Raw genomic sequence first — 25,000 nt, 5'->3', positions numbered from 1 at the left:
ATGATAAATAGGAACTTAAGGAAGAAAAGGAAGGAGGAAGAAAAACAACAACAAGGAAGAGAAGAGGAAGGAGGAAGAAAAATGATAAATAGGAACTTAAGGAAGAGAAAGAAGGAAGAAAAAAACAACAAGGAAGAGAAGAGGAAAAAGGAATAATAAAAATAACAAGAAGGAACTTAAGGAAGAGAAAGAAGAAGGAAGAAAAAAACAACAAGGAAGAGAAGAGGAAAAAGGAATAATAAAAATAACAAGAAGGAACTTAGGGAAGAGAGGACATAAGGCTGTGGTGGTCTCTCTCTCCGCCCTTAATTGAGTGGTCGTATTATGCCAACCCTAATTTTACAAGAGCGACCCCTCCTCATTACGAAAAAAGATGCGTACGTCACTTAAGCCGCAGAATTATGCATTCAAAGTACGAATATGACACCAAACCAACTAGAAATAGAGAGATAAAAAATATTATCTTTCGTGTTCATTCGATATGAACTGTATATTCTTTCGTGTGCACTCGACGTGTACATTCTTTCGTGTGCACCCGATGTGTACATTATTTCGTGTGCACTCGATGTGTACATTTTTTCGTGTGCACTCGATGTGTACATTATTTCGTGTGCACTCACTGTGTACATTCTTTCCTGTTCACTCGGTGTCTACATTCTTTCGTGTGCATTCGATGTCTACATTCCATGTATACATACCTTCCTGTGTATTAGATGTGTACATTCCCTCCCGTGAACACTGACGAGGCGAAACAACAAGGCGAGTGTAACCGATAACAAGCTCAGCGGGTCGTTCCGTGATCTGTCCGCGCGCCGGCTGGGGGCTGCGGGGGACACACTTCTCTGGCCGGGCTATTAACGCAAATCAAGGTCTTTGCCCGTCTCGGTCCTGCTCTCGGCAATATATTTCTATATTTTTTTTCTTCGCCTCCTCTCTCTTCTGTTCATTTTGTTTTTGTTCTTCTTCTACTTCTGTTTTTTATTATTATTTTTTTCTTCGCTTTCTTTTTTTTTTTTTTTTTTTTTTTTTCTTCGTCTTCTTCTTCTTTTTAGTATTTTTTCTTCTTTCTTCTTCTTTCATTTCTTCTTTTTCTTCCTTTCATTTTTTTTCTTGTTATTTTTTTTTAAACTTATTTTCTCCTTATTATTTTTATACTTAAAAAAAAAAATCTTCTTCGTATTATCATTATCGTTAGATGTTAATGATGTTACTATCATTTTTTTTGTTATTATCATTATTGCCATCATCACCATCATCAACACCACCATCACTATTCACCATCATCACCATCTCCATCTCCATATCCATCACCATCATCGATGATGTTAATATAATTTTATTTGTGTTATCATTATTGCCATCATCATCATCATCACCACCACCATCACTATTCACCATCATCATCATCACCATCACCGTCACTGTCACCGTCACCGTCACCGTCACCGTCACCATCATCATCATCATCATCATCATCATCAACACCATCACCATCTCCATCTCCTTCACCATCACCACCACCACCATCATCATCATCATCATCATCATCATCATCACCATCACCATCACCATCATCACCACCACCATCATCATCATCATCACCATCATCATTATCATCACCACCATCACCAACATCATCACCATCATCACCATCATCATCATCACCATCATTATCATCATCACTACCACCACCATCATCATCACCGCTACCACCATCATCACTATCATCATCATCACCATCATAATAATCATCATCATCATCATCACCATCATCACGATCATCATCATCATCGTCATCATCATCACGATCATCATCATCAACACCACCATCATCATCATCACGATCATCATCATCATCATCATCAACACCACCATCATCATCATCACGATCATCATCATCAACACCACCATCATCATCATCACGATCACCATCATCATCATCATCATCATCACCATCATCATCATCACGATCATCATCATCAACACCACCATCATCATCATCACGATCATCATCATCATCATCACCATCATCATCATCACGATCATCATCATCATCATCATCACCATCAGCATCATCAACATCAACATCATCATCATCATCACCATCATCATCATCACCATCACCATCATCATCATCATCACGATCATCATCATCATCATCACCATCACCATCATCATCATCATCATCAACACCACCATCATCATCATCACGATCATCATCATCATCATCACCATCATCATCATCACGATCATCATCATCATCATCATCACCATCAGCATCATCAACATCAACATCATCATCACCATCACCATCATCATCATCACCATCATCATCATCATCATCATCACGATCATCATCATCATCCTCACCATCCATCATCATCATCATCATCACCATCATCATCATCATCATCATCACGATCATCATCATCATCATCACCATCACCATCATCATCATCACGATCATCATCATCATCACCATCACCATCATCATCATCACCATCATCATCAGTAGAAGTAGAAACAGTAGAACATGTATATTACTACTACTATTACTTCATTGTCTCTGCTGCAAGTAATGTTATTATCATTGTCCCTTTTATTATGGCTGTATTAGTATCATTAGCTGATTAGGTAATAGTATTATTCAGATTTCGATTTCTCATTACCATTTTATTCCTTATATGATTTTGTTATTGTTGTTATTATTATTGTTGCTGTTATTATTATTATTGTTATTATTATTATTATTATTATTATTACTGTAAGTATTATCATTATTAATGTTATTATTATTATCATTATTATTATTATTATTATTGTTATTATTGTTATTATTATTGTTATTGTTATTATTATTAGTATTATTATTGTTATTACTATTTTTTACTATTATTATTATCATTATTATTATTATTATTATTATTATTACTATTTTTATTATTACCAATTATAATCATAAAAATAATGATAATGCTTATAATAATAACAATAATTATAGTGTTAATGATAATGATTATAATAATTATGATAACAACAAGAAAACAGTGATGCTGATAATTATCATATGATGATGATAGTATTCCATGTATTAATATAATGATAATGATAAGCATGAAGAGATAAAACAATATTGTTAATAGTATTGATTATTATATCAGTAAGGATATTAATGTGGGAATGTTGTGCCAATAATCATGACGATAATTATGAAATATGATGAACTCAGAAATCATGACGATGTATTAATAATGTTAATGAAGATAAAATAAATAAAATGAAAATAGTCAGAATTATAGATGTGATAATAATAATAATGATGATGCAATGATGGTGATAGTGATGATGATCATAACATTAATCCAAATAATAGTAAATTTGATAATAGCGTTGATAACAATAATGATGATGATAGTGATAATGATAATGTAAGTATTCTAGGGATCCAATTGATAAAGATAGCGATCCTAATGGTATATCATGATAATATTGATAACGATAGTAATGGAGATAATTTTATAATTATTTTTGGCCAATTGATTATATTGATTATTAATTTTCTGGCTGTCTTCCGCATGTGTCTTTCACCTTTATATTTATCCTTTGCTTCTTACCCCTTTCATTTATCAATTAGCAACAAAGCAACAGGAATTAAGAACTGGGAAATATACGTTTTAATGCGCCATCAGGACAATTAATCACGACGGAACATAACGAAAAGGCCTTCAACACGATCATCTGTTTCCGTGCTCTTAACCCCATTGTTTAGTTTGTGACATGTTCGACAAGAAGACATTTTGTGATAAACTTGTTTGTTGACGCACATTTCTCTCCTTCTGTTCCTTCACCAGTTTCTATTTCGTTCATTGGCTTATTTCAATTCTCTCCCACGTCCTTACAGGCCCCGAGCAACAAATTATCATTTTTATTTTTAGCTCAGGTTGTCACCCTTGGATGGGGTTACTAGACATTGTATATATAAATATATATATATATATATATGTATGTATGTATGTATGTATGTATGTATGTATATGTATGTCTATATATGTATATGTATATATGTGTATATATACTTATATATTATATATATATATATTTATGTATATATATGCATGTGTATATATATGTATATACGTATATATATGTATATACGTATATATATATATATATTTGAATTTATAAACATAAATATATATAAATGTATATACATATGTATCTATATATATATGTAAATATGTGTAAATATATATACATATGTATACATACATACATACATACATACATACATACATACATACATACATACATACATACATACATACATACATACATACATACATACATAAACATACAAACACACACACACACACACACACACACACAAACACACACACACATACATATGTTATTAACGTAATTCTTTCTCTGTGGTCCATTAGGAACCTTTTTATTTTTTTTTTATTTCTTATTTATTGAGTTTTAAAATGGAAATATCCTAATCAGGTCACATATAAACGTCATCGCATACTTATACACAGATACCAATACCTTTTCGCTGACAGGTAATACCACATAATCACGCACAGGTGTTTCCACTAGGTGCTTGCCACGTCATCATGCGGCCTGGTGTATGCAGGTATGATGACGTCATGGGGATTCCCCGCGGTGGCGTTACCTGAGATGAACCTTCCAGACTCCAATATACACTTCAAGGGCGAACAGGCCAGCTGGTTCGGTGAGTGATCTGAAAGTGCGTAAAAAAAAAAAAAAAAAAAAAAAAATATATATATATATATATATTATATAAATTTATATATATATATATATATATATATATATATATATATATATATATATATATATATGCTGAAATTAAGACAATATAATGGTGGAATGAAGATATATACTATTAATGAAAGCCACAACAACCTTTGTAATTTTTGTACACATTTCGACATCTTTCGGATGGCAGCAACGTTGCATATAAGAAGCCCATCATCAGTAACTCACCTTTGCCAAATGACCAAAGGAAATCTGTATCAAAATCTATCTCTCGTCCTCATGCATTCCAGCCAGCGTGCCGTTGTTCATGTGCATTCCGGGATCTCTCGTTGGAGGACTCTTGTGCGAGAAGGTCGGGCCCAGGAGACTCCAACTCTTCCTGGCTCCCGTGCTTTGCGTCTCGCTCATGGTCATGCACGTGGCGTCCTGGCAGAGCGTGCAGGAGGCAGGCGCGGCAGAGGCGGTTCTTCTGGTCAGCAGGGTTGTCCAGGTGAGGCGTGGGCTGAAGCAGGGTTTACAGGATGAGAAGGTTATGTTGGGTCTGGAGTAAACGAAGGTAAACACATTACTGATACTTATTTGTATTCACGATTTCCGTAAAGTTATAGAGGACGTAGAAGAAGCTAAGATTAGAGTTATGGGTGTCAGTTTTATAAGATACGTCACGGGTGATTCCTTCTTATGCATGGCGGTTATTTCCAGGGCACTATGGTGGCCTTCTTGTTCTCGGTGATGTCCGTGTACCCATGCGAGATGAGCGACGAGCGGATGCTGGGGACACTCACGAGCCTCACCGACGCCTGGGCCTCTTTCGGCCTGCTCCTCTGCTACCTTCTGGGACGGTACTTGTCCTGGCCGACGCTGTCCTGGACGTTGCCTCTAGTCACACTCGTGCCTGGATTCCTCGGCCTCCTGCTGTCCCCGGAATCCCCCCTGTGGATGGCACGAAAGGGGATGGACAACGAAGCCAGGGAGACCCTCACCCGCCTCAGAGGAACGCCCGAGGAAGTCAACGAAGAGCTCCGGGTGGTGCGGAATACCCGCGAGAAGGACAGCATCACTTGCATGGAATCCCTGCGGCTGGCGGCGAAGGTGGAGAACGTGAAGCCGATGGCCATCTCGGCCTGCATTCTCGTCATGAAGCAAATCTCCGGGTCGTCGGCGCTCATGATCTACATCGTCAGGATCTTCCAGGTGGCGGGCGTCGGCTTTGACCCTCACTTTAGCTCCGCCCTCGTAGGCGTAGCTCGCCTCTGCTGCAACTTCGTGGGCTCGGCCTTGATCATGAGGCTGCCCCGGAAGGCCCTGCTGATCAGCGGCAGCGTCACGACGGCCGTCACCACCACCGCCATCGCCATCTTCTTCTACCTTCAGAGCAGAGGCAACGACATTTCCTCGCTGAGCTGGCTCCCCATCATCTCGCTAGTGCTCTTCATGATAGGATACTCGGCGGGGGTCAGCCCTTCGGCGTGGCTCGTGTCTGTCGAGATCCTCCCGGGTCCTGTTCGGTCTCTGGGCTTCGGCGTCGGTTTAACCTGCTACTCGATTTCATCCTTTGTGGTCTCCAAGACCTTCGAGGACGTGGCTGCGGCGTGGGGTCTCTATGGCCTTTTCTGGTCTTACGCGGCCGGAAGTGTGTCCTATATCCTCCTGCTGGTGTTCCTTGTTCCTGAGACCAGGGGACGTTCCCGCCAGGAGATCGAGGACATTTGGTATGGGAAGAAAGAGGAATCGCTGGTGGAAAAATCCGTGCCTTGATTCTGCGCTCAGAGTCATTGGTACCAGAACCTTGGGGATAAAAAGTCAAATGTTATCCCAATTCTGATAACTGTTCATTAAAGTTACTGTTATAATATTTTCAACTGGTATTGATCGTGATCTCAGACAAGAATCTTATATCTTTTTTTTCTAAACTTGCACCAAGGAGACACGTCGACCCCGCGAAAGCACAGGACATGAGGCGACCATCCGAAAGGGCAAAGACCCCAGACTATTTCAAGAATTGTGTTAACCTCAGATGAAACCAATACCGGTGACTACAGATCATATTTAGAAGTGAGACGACCTCAGGACATTCCAGGAGTGACGGCTTCAGAGTGACTTTAAAAAAAATTAGGGAAGAATGGCGTTATTTTGCACTTATTCTGAAAATTTTCATCTTACTGAGCCTGATTTAATCTCAACGTTGCATCCTTTTATAAAGGAAGTGCTTTGTATTTTGTATAACCGTTATAGTACGAATGGAAAACATACTTTATATGAATAAAATAGTAGAAATGAATATAGGAACAGTTATTAATCTAACCTGTTGGCATTTACATTCTTTAATAAATTTCACATTTATCGTATGACCCGGCAGAAAAAAAAATGGCGCAGACAAAACGATATCATTAAGAGAGTATTGATACTTGTTAGTATATAACAGACAGAAAGAAGGCTTATAATAATGTTACACACATGCTCCCTGCGCAGTTGGCATGAAGACAACGATAACATAAGCAGAGATACTACTTATGGCATGGTCCAGATGTTAACCATGAGTTAATTGATCCTTTTGTCAAACTAAACTGGCTAATCTTGTACGCGAGGTCCAAAGAGTGTCGGAGAAGCTATTGCGTGGGCGTATTTACAAAGATATATATACTTAACGCAAATAGATTGAATCGGTGTGCATGGGAGGAAATGATAGGAACAGGGCTAGAGTTAGGGATAGAGTGAGAGAGCGTGAGGGACAGAGAGGGAGAGAGAGAGAGATTGAGATATATATCGATGTAGATTGATAGAGAGAGTGGGAGAGGAAATATAAAGATATATTTTTCCTCCTTCTCTCTCTCTCTCTCTCTCTCTCTCTCTCTCTCTCTCTCTCTCTCTCTCTCTCTCTCTCTCTCTCTCCCTCCCTCCCTCCCTCCCTCCCTCCCTCCCTCCCTCCTTCCCTCCTTCCCTCCCTCCCTCCACCTCCCTCTCTCTCTCTCTCTCTCCCTCTCTCTCTCTCTCTCTCTCTCTCTCTCTTCCATAACATTTCTTCCATATCTATGCCTGCTTTAAAAAAAAATAACTGTAATGCGAGATAGACCTACTTGCGTTAATCTCAGCATCTTGGACACATTCAGTTTCGTTCAAAAAAACTTTGATATTTTGCATACATGTTAAACCGCTACACCAATGTCACGTTTGACTTTCTCTTTGTAGGCAACAGTTTAGGCAATATCATGCAATGTAAGATTAATATGCGACGGTACCCATTATATTTTGATGACCATTCCTTTACAGTGAAGCCCACTTGGTCTGTGACTGGTTGTCGACAAAAGAATTGAGTATTATAAGAGTCATTTGTGATAACTGTATTAACTTCCAATGCGATCGATGGCTTTCAGAGCAACAACTAGTACTTGAGCCTGTAGAAAAGAAGCCAAGCTATTGATTATGATGCCGAAATTACCAATTTTTCCTTCAGGATTTTTACAATAACTACACTCCCTGCTGAAGTTGACACTGGTGTCATCTATCCACCAGAAATTATTGGCTTCGCATCAAAACTCTTTTCTATATCATTGATCTGTTTGGTAACATCATGTTTAGATTTGAGATTTGAATAATTTATTTTAAGGTATTTCTTGGACGGTAAATTTGTTTTAATGGCATCAAAATGCTTGACATCCCAATATGCAATTGTGTGATTTTGAGGAACATGATGACAAAATACTTGCATGTTATCAATAATGGTCTTTACAAGGTTTACTTTTTTACCCAAACCGACTTATGTCAGCAGCTCTACAAGGCCTCATTGCTAAACTGTCATGTGACAAATCTTAAGAGTTTGACAGTTATCGTTGTTCTTATTTCGGTAATTTTTATTAGCCTAAGTTCCTTTCTCATTTCAATATTTTACATGTCCTTACTTCTTAATTTAACATTTAAAGTAATTTTTCACCATTCCTAATTTCCCAATTAAATTGCTCGGTTGGATCATAATTACAGGTGCTGCATAATTAATGAGGTCGAATGTAGGCAATTTACACGACTCTAATTACCTGATGTTGCAACCTGATGTGTTGTTTCCAGCAACATCTCTCACGGCAGCTCATCTGCTTTTGCATCTGATTGAAGGACTCACCGTCTTCCGCTGAGTGAGGCATTTTTATTCCCAAATATTTGTCAAGATAATACTTGCTATATCCTGTCTCCATCTATATGAAAGCATTATGGTTGTATGGTTTTACCAGTAGAAATGATTAAATTGAATTCATCACATCATGAAAAAATTGATAATTCTAGCGTGAATCATTATATAGTCAGCTTAGCTAAATTTACGTTTCTTCTCTCTCTCTCTCTCTCTCTCTCTTTTTTTTTTTTTTTTTTTTTTTTTTTGTGTGTGCTTTGGGCACTGAAATAATTAGACGATGTCTGAGATTGTGGCAATATTTCGTTTTAACCAGAAGATTGTGACATAGGTCTTATCAGTTTCCTTGGGGAGTGTAATATATTAAAAAAAAATAATTATGCAAAATATTTAGGCGATAATTATACATTCTTTAAGTATAACATTTATGCTTTGATTGTTCAAATATTTATTATCATTTTTCATATTTATTTATAAGACCTTATTCACCAAACTATATTTCAGATACCAGGACATCAGTTCATCACTTTGTTCCACCATCAAACTGATCAAAACAACTATGTCATGATAAGACTCAATGAAAGATTGTGAGGAAGGGAAACTGGATATAACTAAGCATGTGTGTCCTGAACTTTAATGCATATATTTGACTTTGCCCTTCATTACTAATTTCTGAACCAGTTTTATCTCGAAATGTTGTCTTTTTGTGACCAATCTGAATGAGAAAAATTAATTTTGTGGGAGGCGGGAGTAGGGGGCTGGGGAAGGATGTTCAATTTGTGACGAAATAATAATATTATCAAACCTAAGTTTAAAACACGAAGTGTGAAAATAAGTTAAGTGAGGTGTTGTTTTTTCCCTCGAATAGTAATTTCGGCATCTGACATCGTGGTGCTTAGCTGGTACCACGCAGTCTGCGCCGCTCGCTGCAACACGGCTTCACATTAGGCATTAACATTCAGAATATACACCGTTGTTTCTTTTCCACTTTTCATACAATCACACACATGCCCACATGCATCCGGGAACGAAATAGATATTTCATAAAAATATAACCTTCTCTCTCTCTCTCTCTCCCTCCCTTTCTTTCTCTCTCTCTCTCTCTCTCTCTCTCTCTCTCTCTCTCTCTCTCTCTCTCTTGACAGGGTATAAATAGAAAAGGAAAATGTGTCAAATGGCAGACCCTAATCCACAAAATGAACTCACTGTAAGCTATTTCAAAGTTTCTAGTGTACATTTTTTAAATGTGAATCTGTTACTCTCTTATATGAATCTTATCTTGCCAGAATTGATTTAATTAGTTTGATAACCGAGCCAAGTGACGAATGCGATATCCCAATACAGAAATATGCTGGATACTGATAACCTCAAAGGGAATTCCACATCCCCTGATAAGATTACTTAGAAATATCCTTAATAAAATGAGGAGCGTGTGTTGCCACGGTCCTGGGTATCGTCTTCATATTCCAGAAGCTAACAATAGCTCGGGGGAACACAGGCCTGTTTCATTAACCACCTGCCTTTGTAAAACCTTCAAGGGAATTGTTCCGAACAGGTTGAAGTATAGAACTAAAACTCGTAGGATATATAGAGGCTTTTTTATCTAAAAGCTGAATTCGATGTAACGAAAAGGCAAATAATCTTACATGAATTAACGAAATAGGTGTAGGTGGGGACGTCCTGAGGTCGATAAATGCATATTACAAAAAATGGAGAGTCAGTTTTCGTCATGAAGGCTATTAATGTAAGAATCTAAAGAAATGCTGTCCTTAGCCGCAGTTATTGAACATTTTAATTAATACTCTTATTTAGAAGTTCGAAATCGAAGTAAATTGCACCACCATGAGCTATGTTGACGACAAACTGATTTACGCCAAAAGACATCAAAGGTGCACTTGATTACATTTCTTCACCATTTAATGAATTAGGTTTAGTTAATTATATCGGTAAAACCAGGGTATGCATCAATGATGTTAACGACAGGAAAAATGGCATTCTATATTGACGAAAACAGGATAGCGCAAATTTTAACGTACAAATATCGAGGCATCATTATCAATACGGGTTATATGATGCATTACAGAAACAGACAGAACTTCTTTGTCCATGCCTGTTTTATATTGTTATTTTTTTGTTTGTTTTCCCATCACGGCGCTCCAACAAGTGAGACTAACCCCATAGCTATGGTTTTCCATAGATAGGCCTACGCCGTTTGATCCCCCTCTTTTTTCCTAATTAATTTATCTTGTAGGTTAATTTATCTCATTCTTAATTTTATTGTGTCGAGGCGTTTTTCTCCCCCTGTTTCGTGCCTTTCACTTTTCACAGGCTTCACTCGCACGATACATGTCATTCGAAAGAGCTCATTGTGTACACTGACAAACGTTGCTTAAATTTAGAATAGAATATATGAGTAACGTACTAGGAGGGCTCAAGGGTATAGTGGTCTTAGGTAAGGGGTTAAGTTAAGTATGCTGATGGTAATAAGTTATAAAGAGAGACGCAGCTAGACATTTGGGGGCCAAGGGGGTGGGACAAGGTCCCTGTGAAGGGTTCCCTATAATTTTGAAGATTGATGAAAAAACATACTTAACAAAATACTAAAACAAAAAAATACTAATTTGAATATTAAACAAAAAATCCTTATGCTTGTACGCAAACCCTTAAATTTAAGCAGAAATGAAAAAAAAAGTAATAACGTAATGACAAGGATTTTTCAATAATTTATTACGCCATTCAGAATTAAGCTGTCCAATATCTAGGTTGCAATGAAGTTCTTAAGACATTGTGCTTCTCGGATAAGAAATAGTCATTTCTAACTTGGATTTTTTTTTCACATGTTGTTAAAAACATTGTCAGTTTAAGTACTATTCCAATAGCAGATGATACATTAATGCAAATATCACTACCACTGGTCATATAAGACAGCATTGATATATTTCCATGAGTCAGTGTGTATATCGATTGTTATCAATATGTTTCAATGTATCAATTTAGGCCTGATAATGTATTTTACTATTGTATTTCTTTCCATAATATTACCATAGCATTATCATATAAAGGTCACATTTTACATATGTGATCGATGTGTAACATTTATAATATTTATTTCCTTCCTCGCTTTGCCTAACCTCTTGTGGAAGATTGATTTCGAACAAGTGATAACAAAAAATGAATTTAAAAAAATGTGAATTGTGTCGAAGGCCCTTTCGCTTTAATGCTCCGTCAGGGACTTGAGAAGAGGAACACGTTTGAACATACGAGTATATCTTAAAATGTGTTCATGCTGAACAAGTGATAAAAATAACGAAGGGAATACCAAGTCAACACACGATCATGCCGAAGGCTGTTTCACTTTAATGCTTCATCAGGATATGTAGTTCTGAGAAAATAAAGTCTTAACTTCGCTGATTTATTCAAATCTAATAATAAACGTGAAATCCAAGCTCAGCGACGAGTTCCGCGTCGTTAAAGACCATCAAGCGTCTGTGATGTATTGCCGACTGTTGTTTTTTTTCTTCAGGATATTGTATTTATGCACTCTTTCTTCAGTCTAAGACTAGTTCCCTTGTTTTTTTTATGAATATCTTGTCTATCTTGTCGAGGTCTTCACATTTAGCAGGATGTGCACATTTAGCAGGGTTACATTTGAATCGTCAGCTTGAGAATGCATTTTGGAATTTCCACGCACGGTTGTGATTTGCCTCCACTGGTGAAATTGGCCAGGTAGACTGGCACTGATTTTACACCACGGTCGCACTGAATTGGGGTTGATTGTGTTAAGTCAAGGTCCACGCAATTATATCAGGATGCAGGAAGCTGGTTGAGATGGTTGAGAAAACCAAATTCAGTCTCATTATAACAGCCTCCCATTCCTCGGGGACAAGGAATATGAACATAAATTCTTTTGGGAAGATAACCTTTTTCCTCATTTTTGACGAAGAAGCAGTGGGATCCTCGTATCGACTAGTTTGTGCCCACAAACAACGTAAAGTAAAAGGGAGGCCGGGGGTATTTCGAGTAGACGGGGGCGGATGGGACTACATTTACTTATTCGTTCAGCGGATCGTCAGAATATTAGCTCTCCTTTTCAATTTGCAAATTATTTTTCTTTTTATTATTATTATTATTTTATTTATTTATTTATTTATTTATTTACGGTAGCTGCTTCGTTCTCATCTTGGGACTGATTAGATTCCGTCGTGGATTTTTTAGTATAATTGCCCGTATTTCGTGAAAGTGTGTTAACAGATGTTCTTTAATTTTATGACACTTTAGTTGTCCTCTTATCGCCTACATTGACCTGGGAAACACGACTTTTGTGTAAAGGTTATTATCAAATAAAATAGAATATATAATCGATTTCATTTACCCTTCTAAGAAGTTGGCTGAGCTTATTCGCTGTAGTGGTTAATTGATTTTTTGTTTTAGTTTACTTAACCAACTAGTTGTCATATTTTAAACAAACACTTATTTAGAATTACAAGATAGAAAAAGGATCTATTGGAAATACAGTTAACGATAAAAAACACCATGTATGATATTTACAGGAGAAAAATTAAACTTGTAAAAATAGATAAATAAATAGTAAATAGCTTTGGAGAGACTGGACCTCAGCCCTTCGCCTCAACTAATTTTGCATAGTCTCTTCTCCCCCTTTCATTTTCCTTCTCTTCTTCACCCCCTTCTTCTATCCATTTTCTAAAGTGTGGGAGCCGTTCTGAAAGGACGAAGGGCTTGCTTTGTCAGCCATAAACGGCCTCCGGGAGTCATGAGCAAGGTGTTCCCGTGGTTAATCGCCTGGTCCTTACCCCTCATAGAGACCCTGAGGGGTAGACCACTGATACTAATACCCCATCTTTGATGTTTGCTGTCAACTCTATCCATTTCGAATCATCCATCCAGGTCATTGCTCAACCTTCAGAATACATTCCTTCCTTTCCCAACATCCTCCACTCTATCTCCTACTGCAGTCTTCTTCATCGTCTACAACACCTCCGTTATTACTACTCTTTATCCATATTGTTCTCCTCCCAACAGCACTACCTCTCTCCATACTACCCCATCTTCTTCCCGCCCTCACCCTTCTACTGTTTCTATCTCTGCAAACCTTCTGAGTACCCATTTTGGCCCAGCCAAGTGGGGTCGCTTCTTTGATTCCCCCTACAACCCCATACTCTGGCAATACACTTCTTTTCCAACAAAGGCAAAGTTTCGCCTTGTCACAGTTACATCTGAGTCCCAAGCTAGTGCACTATCTACCCTGACTGATCTGACTGGCAAAAACCTATTCCTGCCCATCCTCACTCCTCCCTTAATACTTATACCGGAAATATTTCCGTCTCCCTGACTGATTGTCTTGTCTATGACAAGGACTGGTCAGACTGAAAACGCCTTGCACGCATGCCTCGTCGACTATGATGCAGTGACAGTCCAGTGCTACACTATTCCTTCCAGAGGCCAAGTAAGTCCTACACCAATATTGCCAAAGTTAGCTTCAGTAGACATGACCTCCCCCATGAAGTTTTCATTGTTGGAGTGTCTTGCCTTGATCCCTTTCCCGACTATGTCAAAAATGCTGTCGTTTTGGCCATCCAGCCAAATACTGTTGCTCCACAGCCCGCTGCCCTCTATGTGCATCTCCTCCCTTTATCCCATCCTACCTCTACCTCCTAACAAAACGGAGATGATAACAGCTGGAAGTAAAATTAGAAATTTGAACATTTGTGTTCTAAAGTAGGGGCAGGCAGGCATGCAGGTAGGCACCGTCTGTCTGTGACAGAGACACACAGACACATACAGACAGACCAAAACAGACAGTTAATGAGGCTTTGATTCTGCAAGTTTGTTAACAATTTAATTCATAGCCAAATCATGTTTAAATATATTACGTACTGCCTTGGATTGTGAGAACATCCTCCTCACTCTTCGAGATAAATTGCCTTTTCCTCTGCCTCCATGTCCGTGTTGTGAAGCTGAAGATTGATACCTTAATAATTTCCTATCATCTTAACAGCTTCGCAATTCCGGAAGCCCAATTTTCTTGTCTATGAGGCAAAAGTTTGATGCTAAGGACACCAGGGGGCGTCGAGACTTTGCCATATCTCCTCTCTGCAGTCCTTGTCATTTATCTATTTGTAAGCAATGAGCAGCAGAACAGCCAATAACCAGTTACTAAAGTCTTCCTAATGATGATTGTGATGATGGTGGTGATAGTGAAGGTGATAGTGATAATGATAGCAATGGTGATGAAAGGTTGTAAGAAAACTCTATCTTGACTAATATATTTTATTATGCCCTAAATAAATTGATAAAGATCAGCTATCTTTGAAAATCACCATAAATAACATACTAAATATGCATAAAACATGCACATCAGAGGAAAAAATCACTGCATAGCATTTAGCATATACGGACGTCATGCCTTACAGTATACAACTATAAATGTAATATATAAATAATCTTGTACAATAATTACAACTTCTGTTCCAACAAATGCTGATTATAGATCACAGAAGTTGTATCACAAAATACACAATATTCTGGGAAAGTCAAAACTGATAAACTATTTTCATTTTTTTCAAAAGTCAAAGTGGAGTCATGTCCTCAAGCTAAAATTACATATAGACAGGTCCCAATGGCGCAGCCCGATCTATGAAGTCTACAGCAATGCTGCTCAGTGCTATCTCCAAAATGCACTGGATCCAAACCAAACAATATGAGGTTGAAAGACCAGAAAAAAGTCTTCAGTCTTAACACCAACACTTAAATTCTTTAAATGATAACAGAAGCATAACATGGCATGTCTAGACTCTCCACAATGCAACTTGGCACCATGATTGCTTTTACGTCTCGGCATATCAAGACTAGATAGAAACAAACTTTGCCTATATCTCCTTTAAAACTGTTGTATCAAACTCTGATACCCACATTCTTTGTAATATTAGAGAGGCTGAAGCATATAAGAAGCACATTATTTACAAGAAATAGAAGTTATAGCAACATTTTACACAGGAATTCATTAAAGAGCAGAAAACACACAAATTAAAAAAGAGAGGGAACTGGTATTGCAGTGATTGTAATCATTGCTCCCAATTGGCATACAAATATTATATTTGTGAATTTACTGGTGGTTCTAATACCTCATATATGTCTCGAATTACAGTCATCGCTTTCAGGGTCTGTTATCTGATATATTCAACACTGTATTTAAATATGCAAAACTTTCATAAAGTCTGTCTCATATAATGTCATATCAAACAGACTTTTCTCACTCTAAAACACAGCCTTTATTTCATATGTCTACTATGAATTCTATGCATTAACAAATGATTATCATTGTTTTGAATTTTTTATATGCTTTCCTTCCTCAAACATATATGGGAGCTTAGAAAAATGAAGAGTCATGCAACACTGATACACCACAAAAAATGTACATCAGAAATCCCATAAAATGATGGGTTATGCCAATAGTCAGTAGTAGAAATGCAGTGATTTTTCAACATGTATTTTATCGAAGCATTTCACTGACAGTATAATATATAGTACTTTTTTATATATATAAGTCACCCATCAGGTAAATTTGACACAGATCAACACCTGATATTATTTCGTTGAAAAAGGAAGATCAGGAAGTAATATGCACAACAAATTTAGATATAAAAGTGGAACTAGAAGAAAAAAATTCAGCGTGCACTAAATGTTTTCAATGAATTAATAGTGTGAATTTATATATCTAGCTATTTATAGCTATCCACTAATAATACTTTTGTGCAGAGAGGAAATACTGGAACATTAAATTAAATATAATACTTTAGTGCATGGGGCTGTGAGCTCATTTCCTTTAAATGTAAAATATTCATTTGCACTAGCATTGATGGCAAAAATTCTGTGAATGATACTGGCTACCAGCTTCAAGAAAAGTTGACCTTTAAGTTAAATATCTATAAGGCCCAAAAGATAGACTTAAGAAATATATTACTGTACACTAAGATCAGATGAAAATTGGTATTATAATTTGTAATTTTCTTTAGTTTTAAGAGACTATAGGCTAAAATTTCATGCATACTAAAGTCTTCCCAAAAATGCTACATATTTCCAAACTCTTTATAGTATGTAATAAGACAGATAGAATGAAAAATAGTAAAGAATGTAATACACTGACTTCTTATTGTATTATAGTTCTATATTTTCACAAAATAATCTATATATCCTTTTAGTAATATGGATGAAACAAAGATTATGCATTCTTATGAGTTTGAATATACAACAAGAATTGCAAAAGTAAGCACAAACATGCACGCGCGCGCACACACTCACACACACATAAACACACACACACACACATACACACACACACACACACACACACACACACACACACACACACACACACACACACACACACACACACACACACACACACACACACACACACACAGTTATGCATATATACATATAGTATACATACATATACATACCAATATGCTTCATTATTGACATCCCTAATCAGTTCATTAAATGGCTCATTCTTCAGGCAGAGACTTATATTATAAACAGACAAAGATTTATGTATAGTATAAGAAAGAAAATATACTCTCTTGCAGATACAATTATTTAATCATATTATTAAAAAAAAAAAATTCCCAGGGACTATAATTTTTAAAATTCAAATCAGTGATGAAACATTTTAATTTAATAATAAATAATATACTAAAAGTAGCATTATGATTCTTAATTTCAGTCACAATAATCTTTTTCTTTTAACCAGATGTATAACAAAGAAATAAATAATATCTAAAGGCTAACAAACTGTATTGTGTATATCTTTCATTGGTACCCTATTAACAAAGTAAAGTTCATAATCTTAAAAAGTTAACATAACTCAAATTCTTAAGGCACAAATAATTCTTAAAGTTACAAACATTCAAAAGACTTAGAACTATTAAAAACAAGAATCTAAAAGATTTTCTTTTTTTCCATGCTATAGTATAAACAATTTCTGTTTACTAGCATCATGAAGAGATCAGTTATCAACTGACTATACGTTTCCTCGAGTGCAGACCAGCCTATCCAAGGTTATGTGCTGTGGCTAATTTCATGAATGTAATTTCTATCAAACAGGAGAAGTATTTTTTAAAAATCTTTCTTTACCATTTTATTTTTATTTTTATTTTTTTGATGAAGTAGAGTACTAATGGATTGCCGAAGAACTGAGATGAGTTTTACAAGATTTTCTCTATAAAAAAAAAAGAAGGAAAATCTTCAGCGTGTAGACAGCGTGGAATGTTAAGTATGTAAGTGAGCACAAGTTTGCAATGTTCTGGAAACATATAGCATTCCAGAAAGTCAAAGAAGCAAAGACATGATACCCAATTTTTCATTACTGATGTGAAAAGGACAATGAGATGGAAAATAGTTTCTATATACTACACTCATGATCAATGCATGTGCAAATTGGCAGAATTGTGTTTTACATTCAAGACATCTTTGCCTCCTTATAAATGCCTCATACAAAATATTTCACTTCCTCTTCTACTGCTGACAAGCCTTTTTACCTGGTTTGTAACCAAATATTCCAATCAAACTAAATGGATGAATTGAAATGTAAGTATGCAAAAGGTATTTTCTTAGGTATAATACTCTCATATATGGCAAAAGTAGACAGTTATGAAACTAGAGTAATATGGAATTAGATGAGATATGTAAACTAAATCTATGATGCTGATGAACAACTATGTACTATGTAAGTTCTATGGTAGTTCATAAAATATCCGTGGAATAATCATACTAAAGGAAGTTTCCTTCAAATATATCAAAACAATCCATTAGCATTGTTATATTTCAATTTATATTCACTTGATTTTTATTCAACAATAAAATTGCCATTTCCTGTTTGTAGTTTACTAATACTTATGTTGGCTTTATGTTGTTTGCAAGATTATCAATGAATAACCTTGAATATTTCTTAAATGTGGAAAAGAAACATGTGTTGGAAAAGCCGATCTGCCCCCGAGACTGTCCCTATTCAACAGGCGCTGCTGTGGACCCTCCATCGGTACCTGCAGCTACCTCCTGCACAAAGTTAGTAGCAGCCTGAGTCACTGGAGGTGTTGGGGGTCCAGCCTGAGAGATAGAGGACATCTTCACTCTTGCACTTTCTCTCTTCTGTCGGTGAATTTCTTCTGTACGTAGTGTGATTCCGAAGATATCTTCATGATATCTGTTTTCATCCTATGAAAGAGAGTGATACAAAATGTTTGATTTCTGAGATTCAAGTGAATTTTCATTTACAAATCTTCACTGATATATTTCAGGACCATTACTTGGATATATATATAGTTATTTATTATATACACATCACATTGTTGCATGTATATTTATAAATGTTAAAAATTTTGGCAACAGCTTTTCTTTTTTCACAATTGTCTAATCAATATTTACCCTCATCTGCAGCATGAAGTTCTCCACATCCTGGTCAGAGAGACGACCATGCTCCTGGACAATAGACTTCAGTTTCTGGTACACACACTCAGCCATGGTACAGTCACCACATACATAAAAGTGTCCCTTCTGCTCTACAACTTGACGATACACCTCTGAACCAACACCAACAAGGAGATCCTGGACATATGTCTGTAAATTTAAAAAGTATAAGGAGCATATTCAAACAAATATCATTATGTTAGTTTGATAAAGTCCTAATAAATCATAGTAACAACTATGAGTCAGGTGACTGACCCTTTACAATGGCTCTGAAAGTTTGAGTATATGAGTAACTGGGTGATCAGAATCAAGGTAGAGAATTGCACAGACTGTAAAGAATGCCTAGATTAATCTTTCTGTATGGAACTGGAGAAAAATAGTCATAATCTAAATAAATTGACAAAATTAATAATTGTCTTATGACAAAACAACTTGCTAGCATTTCTGTATTGTATTACCTTTTTGATGGTGGGTTCACGAGAGAGGGCCAAGTATGTTTGTGAGAGAACTCCTGCCCTTCGCATAGCTTCCTTTTCATCAGCATACAAATCAAGGGCTCGTGTACGACATCCAAAGAACAGAGTCATCTTTCCTGCATTTTCTGGCAAGTTCAAGAGGTATGTATCCTTTAATTTGAGGACTTAAGAATGCAAATTGATTGTTCTTCAAGCTTAATAATGTAGTATTATTATAAGATTACTTACCTTCAGAATGAAATAAAGAAATTGTTTATATGAATATTTGCAGGAATGATAAATTACCTAAAAATCATTTCTATATGGACATAAGTAGCAAAACTTCCACCTAAAAGTAATATTACCTTTCTTGTGCTTCAACATGTAAAGACGATGGTGCCAGAAGCCCCTAAATGGCGCGACTCCTGTCCCAGGTCCAACAAGGATAATGGGGACACTTGGGTCGCGTGGCATGTGGAAACTGGAGGCACTGTGAGGGGTAAGCAATGATTTTAATATTTATTAGAAGATCCTCTCCTTCTATGCAGATTCTTTGATTAACTAAAATCTGGTTTTCCAGTTCATTTTGATGATTTTACCCTTTATCTTTCTTTTGCTATTTTTTTAATGTGTAATACTCGGTTTAAAATATGATCTGAATTTAACACAACTACAGAGATACTAATTTGGGCTGGTTTTGGCCTGCTGTATTAGGGTAGGCTGGTCAGAATAATAAGTGGGGCAGTTGAGTGGTGGGTAACCTAGAGATTAGGGATATTAGGTTGGCAGGGTCTATATATGAGTGACTTAAGTTCCATAGCATGCTCTGGTCTTGTATCTAATATGACTTGTTCAACTACTAGACATTTACTCCTTTCTCAGGGCTCAATAATATCACCATAAATTATAGACACACTTTAACATTGATTATACTTCCTGAATTACCACAGATAAATCTTACACTCACCTCCTTACAAAGAGCTCAATGTGATCTCCAGCCTTGATTCCCTTTAAAAAGTTAGAGCAAACGCCATAATGTATTGGTCCCTTTCCATCTGTAAGAGAATTTGTCATTAGTTTGATGGAACATCGAAGCTTTCCTGTTTAATTATATTTTGCTCAGTGCCTATAACATATAATGGGTTAGTAGCATGTAGTTTGGAGTTTTAGGTAGATGGGAAAGTGTGTTGTATGACATAAAAGTATAATATCAGTGCAGAGGATCTGGAAGCTTACTGAATAAGGCTTCAGATAGATTTGATATATGATAGATTTCTTACTTATCATAAGCAAGAAGAAAGAAAATTATTACTAGTGGTTTTATTATATTTGGTAGTTACCAAGAATTTGTTTGATAAAAAATCCTCAGTTTGCTAAAATCAATAAAATATATAATTATACATACTCTCAGTATTGTAAATGACGACAGCAACAGTGATGTGAATCTGGCCGGGATGTGCGTCTGGAGATGAACTGATGGAGTAAAATCTTGGGCCCATGATAGGGAGGTGTGTCAGAAGGAGTCCTGCGTCCAGTACTACGCTGGGGAACTCCTCCAAGACCTCCTTCAGGTGTGGGTACCTTAGATGTTTCCATTCTTCATATTCATGTGGGTCCTGGTTAGTTGAGAGGACAGAGAAAATTCATAATAGGTATTCTATTATATGAAATAATTAAAGATACATTTCTTCTACTAATATTGATAATTTGAAAATTTGGTTTTGGTTTAGTAATCCTGTCTATCTTATATGTCTGCAAGGTATTGCATTTTTTACTAATATGTGAATCTGTATCACTCACAGTTGCCAGCTGGTCGAGGCGTGTTCGCTGATCATTGTCATATGCATATTCTGCTAAGAGATGCAAAAAGTTTGGTGTTGGTGGTGTTGTGATATCTAAGTATCGTGTGAGCAATTCCCTTACTGTGGTGGAGGGAAGTCGCTCGTGAGGCTCCCATGTCTGAATGACACCTGCAGAAACATGATTTTATTAGAAGATATATAACTATGAAATATATACTTTGATAATATGCAAAAAAAAATAAAAAATCTGTGCTTTTATTCAGATATGCATGCCTGTGATATAAATCAGAAAATTTAATATCCTTTAATATCACTGCAACAAAACATCCCTACCATTGAGAGAGTGAACTTCCTTCTGGACCTGAACCTGAATTGGTTCATCTGGATTGGGACAGTTATCCAGCCGTGCTAGGACAGCATCGATGAGTTCTTTACGGTTGGCAGGCAGAATGGCAACATGATCTCCAGGTGAGTAGTTCAGTTCATTGATACCTCCAGTGTCGATGATTACCTGTTGTGTCCATCGGCTGTAAGGTAACAAGATATTTTTACTGGTATCATTATCTTTCTTTTTTACTAGGCATAACATTCACATGTGTATTTGATACAAAATATATTTTCATTTACAATACACACACTTGCCTTTATAATTTTTTTTTCCTATTTGTCAAATTATGATTATAGCTCATCATATAGAAATATTAAAAGGTCTTAATGTTTAACTGAGTGACTAACCAGGCATTTTCTCCATGCAGGTTCCTGGAAGACAGCACATGGCAAGACCGAACTCTCTTGCAATGCATACGGGACAAACCTGAGTTATAAAATAAACTGTATTTTTCCCTTTGTTATAAGGAAGAGAAAAAATTATTATAGGAATGCTACATGAGTGGATATTAACTGACTGTTCTAACATGTACCTCATTTCCTTTCTGATCTTCCTGAATTAAGTTCCAGAGCATCCTCTTTCACTAAATGTATTGTGCATACCCATATATTAATACTTAAAACAAATTTTTTCTTTACATATTGCAAGGGTTATTTATATATTTATCACATCTTACCAATATCTAATGCATCGGTTTTGGTACATGGTGCCAATTTAATCTTATTAGCAGAAGCTGTGGCCTCAATCTTCAATGCAGCTGTTGCCTCCTTCATGGCAACATCATCATCCAGGCAGAATGTCTCACAACCAACCTGTGAAAATAGGAAATTGTTATCTTCTTTCTATGAAAACACTTATTTTTCCTAAAGCTTTCTCATGTATCAATTTTTTTTTGTTTTTTTTCACAAAATGTTGGTTTAATTGAAAATAAAACTTATTACAATTGTCTAATATAATTTCCTCAAAAGATAGCTAAATTACAGAAAAAAAGTTTTATTTTTAATTTTACTAAAATTCCACAACCAGTACTACTTTATTTTTTCACACAAAAAGAAAATATTCAATCTATGTGATTTAATGTGTTTTTGATTGCCAACAGATTAGCAAATCTCAGGATATTAGAAACGGTGAGAGAATATTCTCAGACACAGTACCGTGAACACATCTCCCGCCCACTGCTTGAAGGCTTGTTCTTGGCCAGCAAGTTCATCGCCGCAGGTCAGCTTCATCAGCCTCTCTCCACCCAGTTCAGATAAGAGGTTGTCCACATATTTCCCAAAGGCGCAGAAGTTGGGATAAGCACTTGAGCCCAGGGCAAAAACAGCAAATCTATGGATGAGAAGTGGCGGTTACTAGATTTATATTTCTGAAATATATTTGCCTGATAATTTTCTGTCTGTCTGGTCTGTCTAAATGCAAACTATATCTTTGTGCTTGTGTGAGTGTGTGTCTCTGTCATAGCAGGTGTCATTTGTATTTTTAAATATTTTTCTCTAGTAAATAAAACAGTTGCATGCAAATGGCTCTCATATAGACCTATACTAAGATAAAATAGTATGCATTTTACAGAAATACAGACCCTTATCTTTCTCTGTACATACCTTACATTGCTAAGAGGGCCAAAGTTGTCCTCTGACATGATATCTGATGTGATGGATCCTCGTAGATTGCAAGATGCCAGTCCATTCTCCAGGGGGGTTGAGGGCGCTCCAGCTCCTTCCGTCAAGCTGTTCATCCTCATGAAGGACAAACTGCGGTGCATGCTGTTGGCACCCGGATTAAGGTTACTGGGAGTTGGGGGGGGGAGGGGGGTTTAGGGCAGGGGATTGCACTCTGCTGCAGTGCATCAAGATGGAGCCATTATTATATGATTGTTTAACCATATACGTTTTCTTATAAGAAAGTATATTTCACTGATGTACTTTTGAACTAAATGACAACAGGTTCTCAAGAATTATTTTTATAAATCTGTAGTCTGCCTGATACTGGTGTACAAGATTTTGTTTTTTGGGAGTTACCAGTCATGTAAATTTGTATTTTGTACCTCAAGTCAAAAATATGATATTTCTCAAACTGAAAATCTCTTATTAAAGAAACTAAAATATTGTATAATTCAATTGGTCACATTATCCTACATGATGCTTTGCTAAGGTAACTAATATCTTGGATGCAAACAAAAAAATCTAAATTGGATATCTAAAGTTCATGCAAAGAATTATGCAGATAGATTTATACCTTTGTAAATACAGTTTAATACTGTATGCTGTGTGTGTACATACTTGTTATTCTTTGGAGCAAAAATAAATATTTTTGCTTCATTATTATTTCAGTAAAACACTGTAGAATGTCACTATATGCATGACTTTAAATTTATAGAGTTATTAGTCAGTGATGTTAGCTGTGTGTCTCTTACAGCAGAATGCACTTTTATTCTCTGCAGTGAGCAATAGCAATATTAGCTATAAATATCTTTATCAGACTATATGCTTTCACCCCAAGAAAAGTAGCCAGTGTCCTGATATTCACCTATTTAAAGTCTTTAAACTGCACAGTAAGTAAGAGTAAGAGTACAATAAGTATAACATAACATCCTAACCCATGAAATCACACTGCCGACAATCAAATGGAACTTCTTTCATATGCATCATGTATGTAATTATGTGTATTCTTGTAACAAATCAATGTTCACTTAGTCAGCTTACACAACACTATTGAAAGTATTTCTGTATATATGTTTATATATTAACCCAAATCCAACAGGCATGGTATGTATGTACATGCCATGCCCACTGTGAGTTTGCTTTATTTTTACGCATAGATGGCTACACTTGTACTAAGTCACCAATGAGCCAATTGTGAGTATGGCCTGTCTCATCTGTTTACCCTTTTCCTTGATTTTCGAAAATATTTTATGTTATATTTGATTGCTGTTACTAATGTATCTGACATTATAGTAATTATAATG

General features: G+C 36.3%; 2 protein-coding genes and 1 long non-coding RNA gene across 4 annotated transcripts in view; 2 read left to right on the top strand and 1 right to left on the bottom strand.

The window, feature by feature from the left end:
- LOC125024829 (facilitated trehalose transporter Tret1-like) overlaps positions 1-7,066 on the top strand; it is an 18,266-nt gene extending 11,200 nt beyond the window's left edge. Inside the window, exons 2-4 of one of the 2 annotated variants that reach the window (XM_047612597.1) lie at positions 4,603-4,738; positions 5,076-5,275; positions 5,488-7,066. In XM_047612597.1, coding sequence (XP_047468553.1) covers positions 4,603-4,738; positions 5,076-5,275; positions 5,488-6,543 — 1,392 coding nt within the window. In that variant the 3' untranslated portion in view covers positions 6,544-7,066. Of the gene's footprint in view, positions 1-4,589; positions 4,739-5,075; positions 5,276-5,487 lie in introns of both variants that reach the window. The other variant, XM_047612606.1, reaches the window with a different exon arrangement.
- Positions 7,067-9,158: 2,092 nt separating this feature from the next.
- Positions 9,159-19,500, top strand: LOC125024543. The gene is made up of 3 exons (XR_007114770.1): positions 9,159-14,369; positions 18,940-19,091; positions 19,361-19,500. It is a non-coding gene; the product is annotated as an uncharacterized LOC125024543 (long non-coding RNA).
- The window catches only part of LOC125024535 (nitric oxide synthase-like protein), an 87,773-nt gene continuing 77,952 nt past the window's right edge, over positions 15,180-25,000 (bottom strand). Inside the window, 12 exon segments of the mRNA XM_047612338.1 lie at positions 15,180-19,138; positions 19,349-19,540; positions 19,849-19,991; positions 20,211-20,335; positions 20,813-20,900; positions 21,251-21,461; positions 21,646-21,815; positions 21,981-22,174; positions 22,383-22,461; positions 22,712-22,847; positions 23,190-23,364; positions 23,637-23,798. Coding sequence (XP_047468294.1) covers positions 18,929-19,138; positions 19,349-19,540; positions 19,849-19,991; positions 20,211-20,335; positions 20,813-20,900; positions 21,251-21,461; positions 21,646-21,815; positions 21,981-22,174; positions 22,383-22,461; positions 22,712-22,847; positions 23,190-23,364; positions 23,637-23,798 — 1,885 coding nt within the window. The 3' untranslated portion in view covers positions 15,180-18,928.

This window comes from Penaeus chinensis, chromosome 4, assembly GCF_019202785.1.
Source record: "Penaeus chinensis breed Huanghai No. 1 chromosome 4, ASM1920278v2, whole genome shotgun sequence".
Taxonomy (NCBI): Eukaryota; Metazoa; Arthropoda; class Malacostraca; order Decapoda; family Penaeidae; genus Penaeus; species Penaeus chinensis.
The sequence above is the reverse complement of the archived record's forward strand: the minus strand, read 5'-3'. Positions and strand labels throughout refer to the sequence as shown.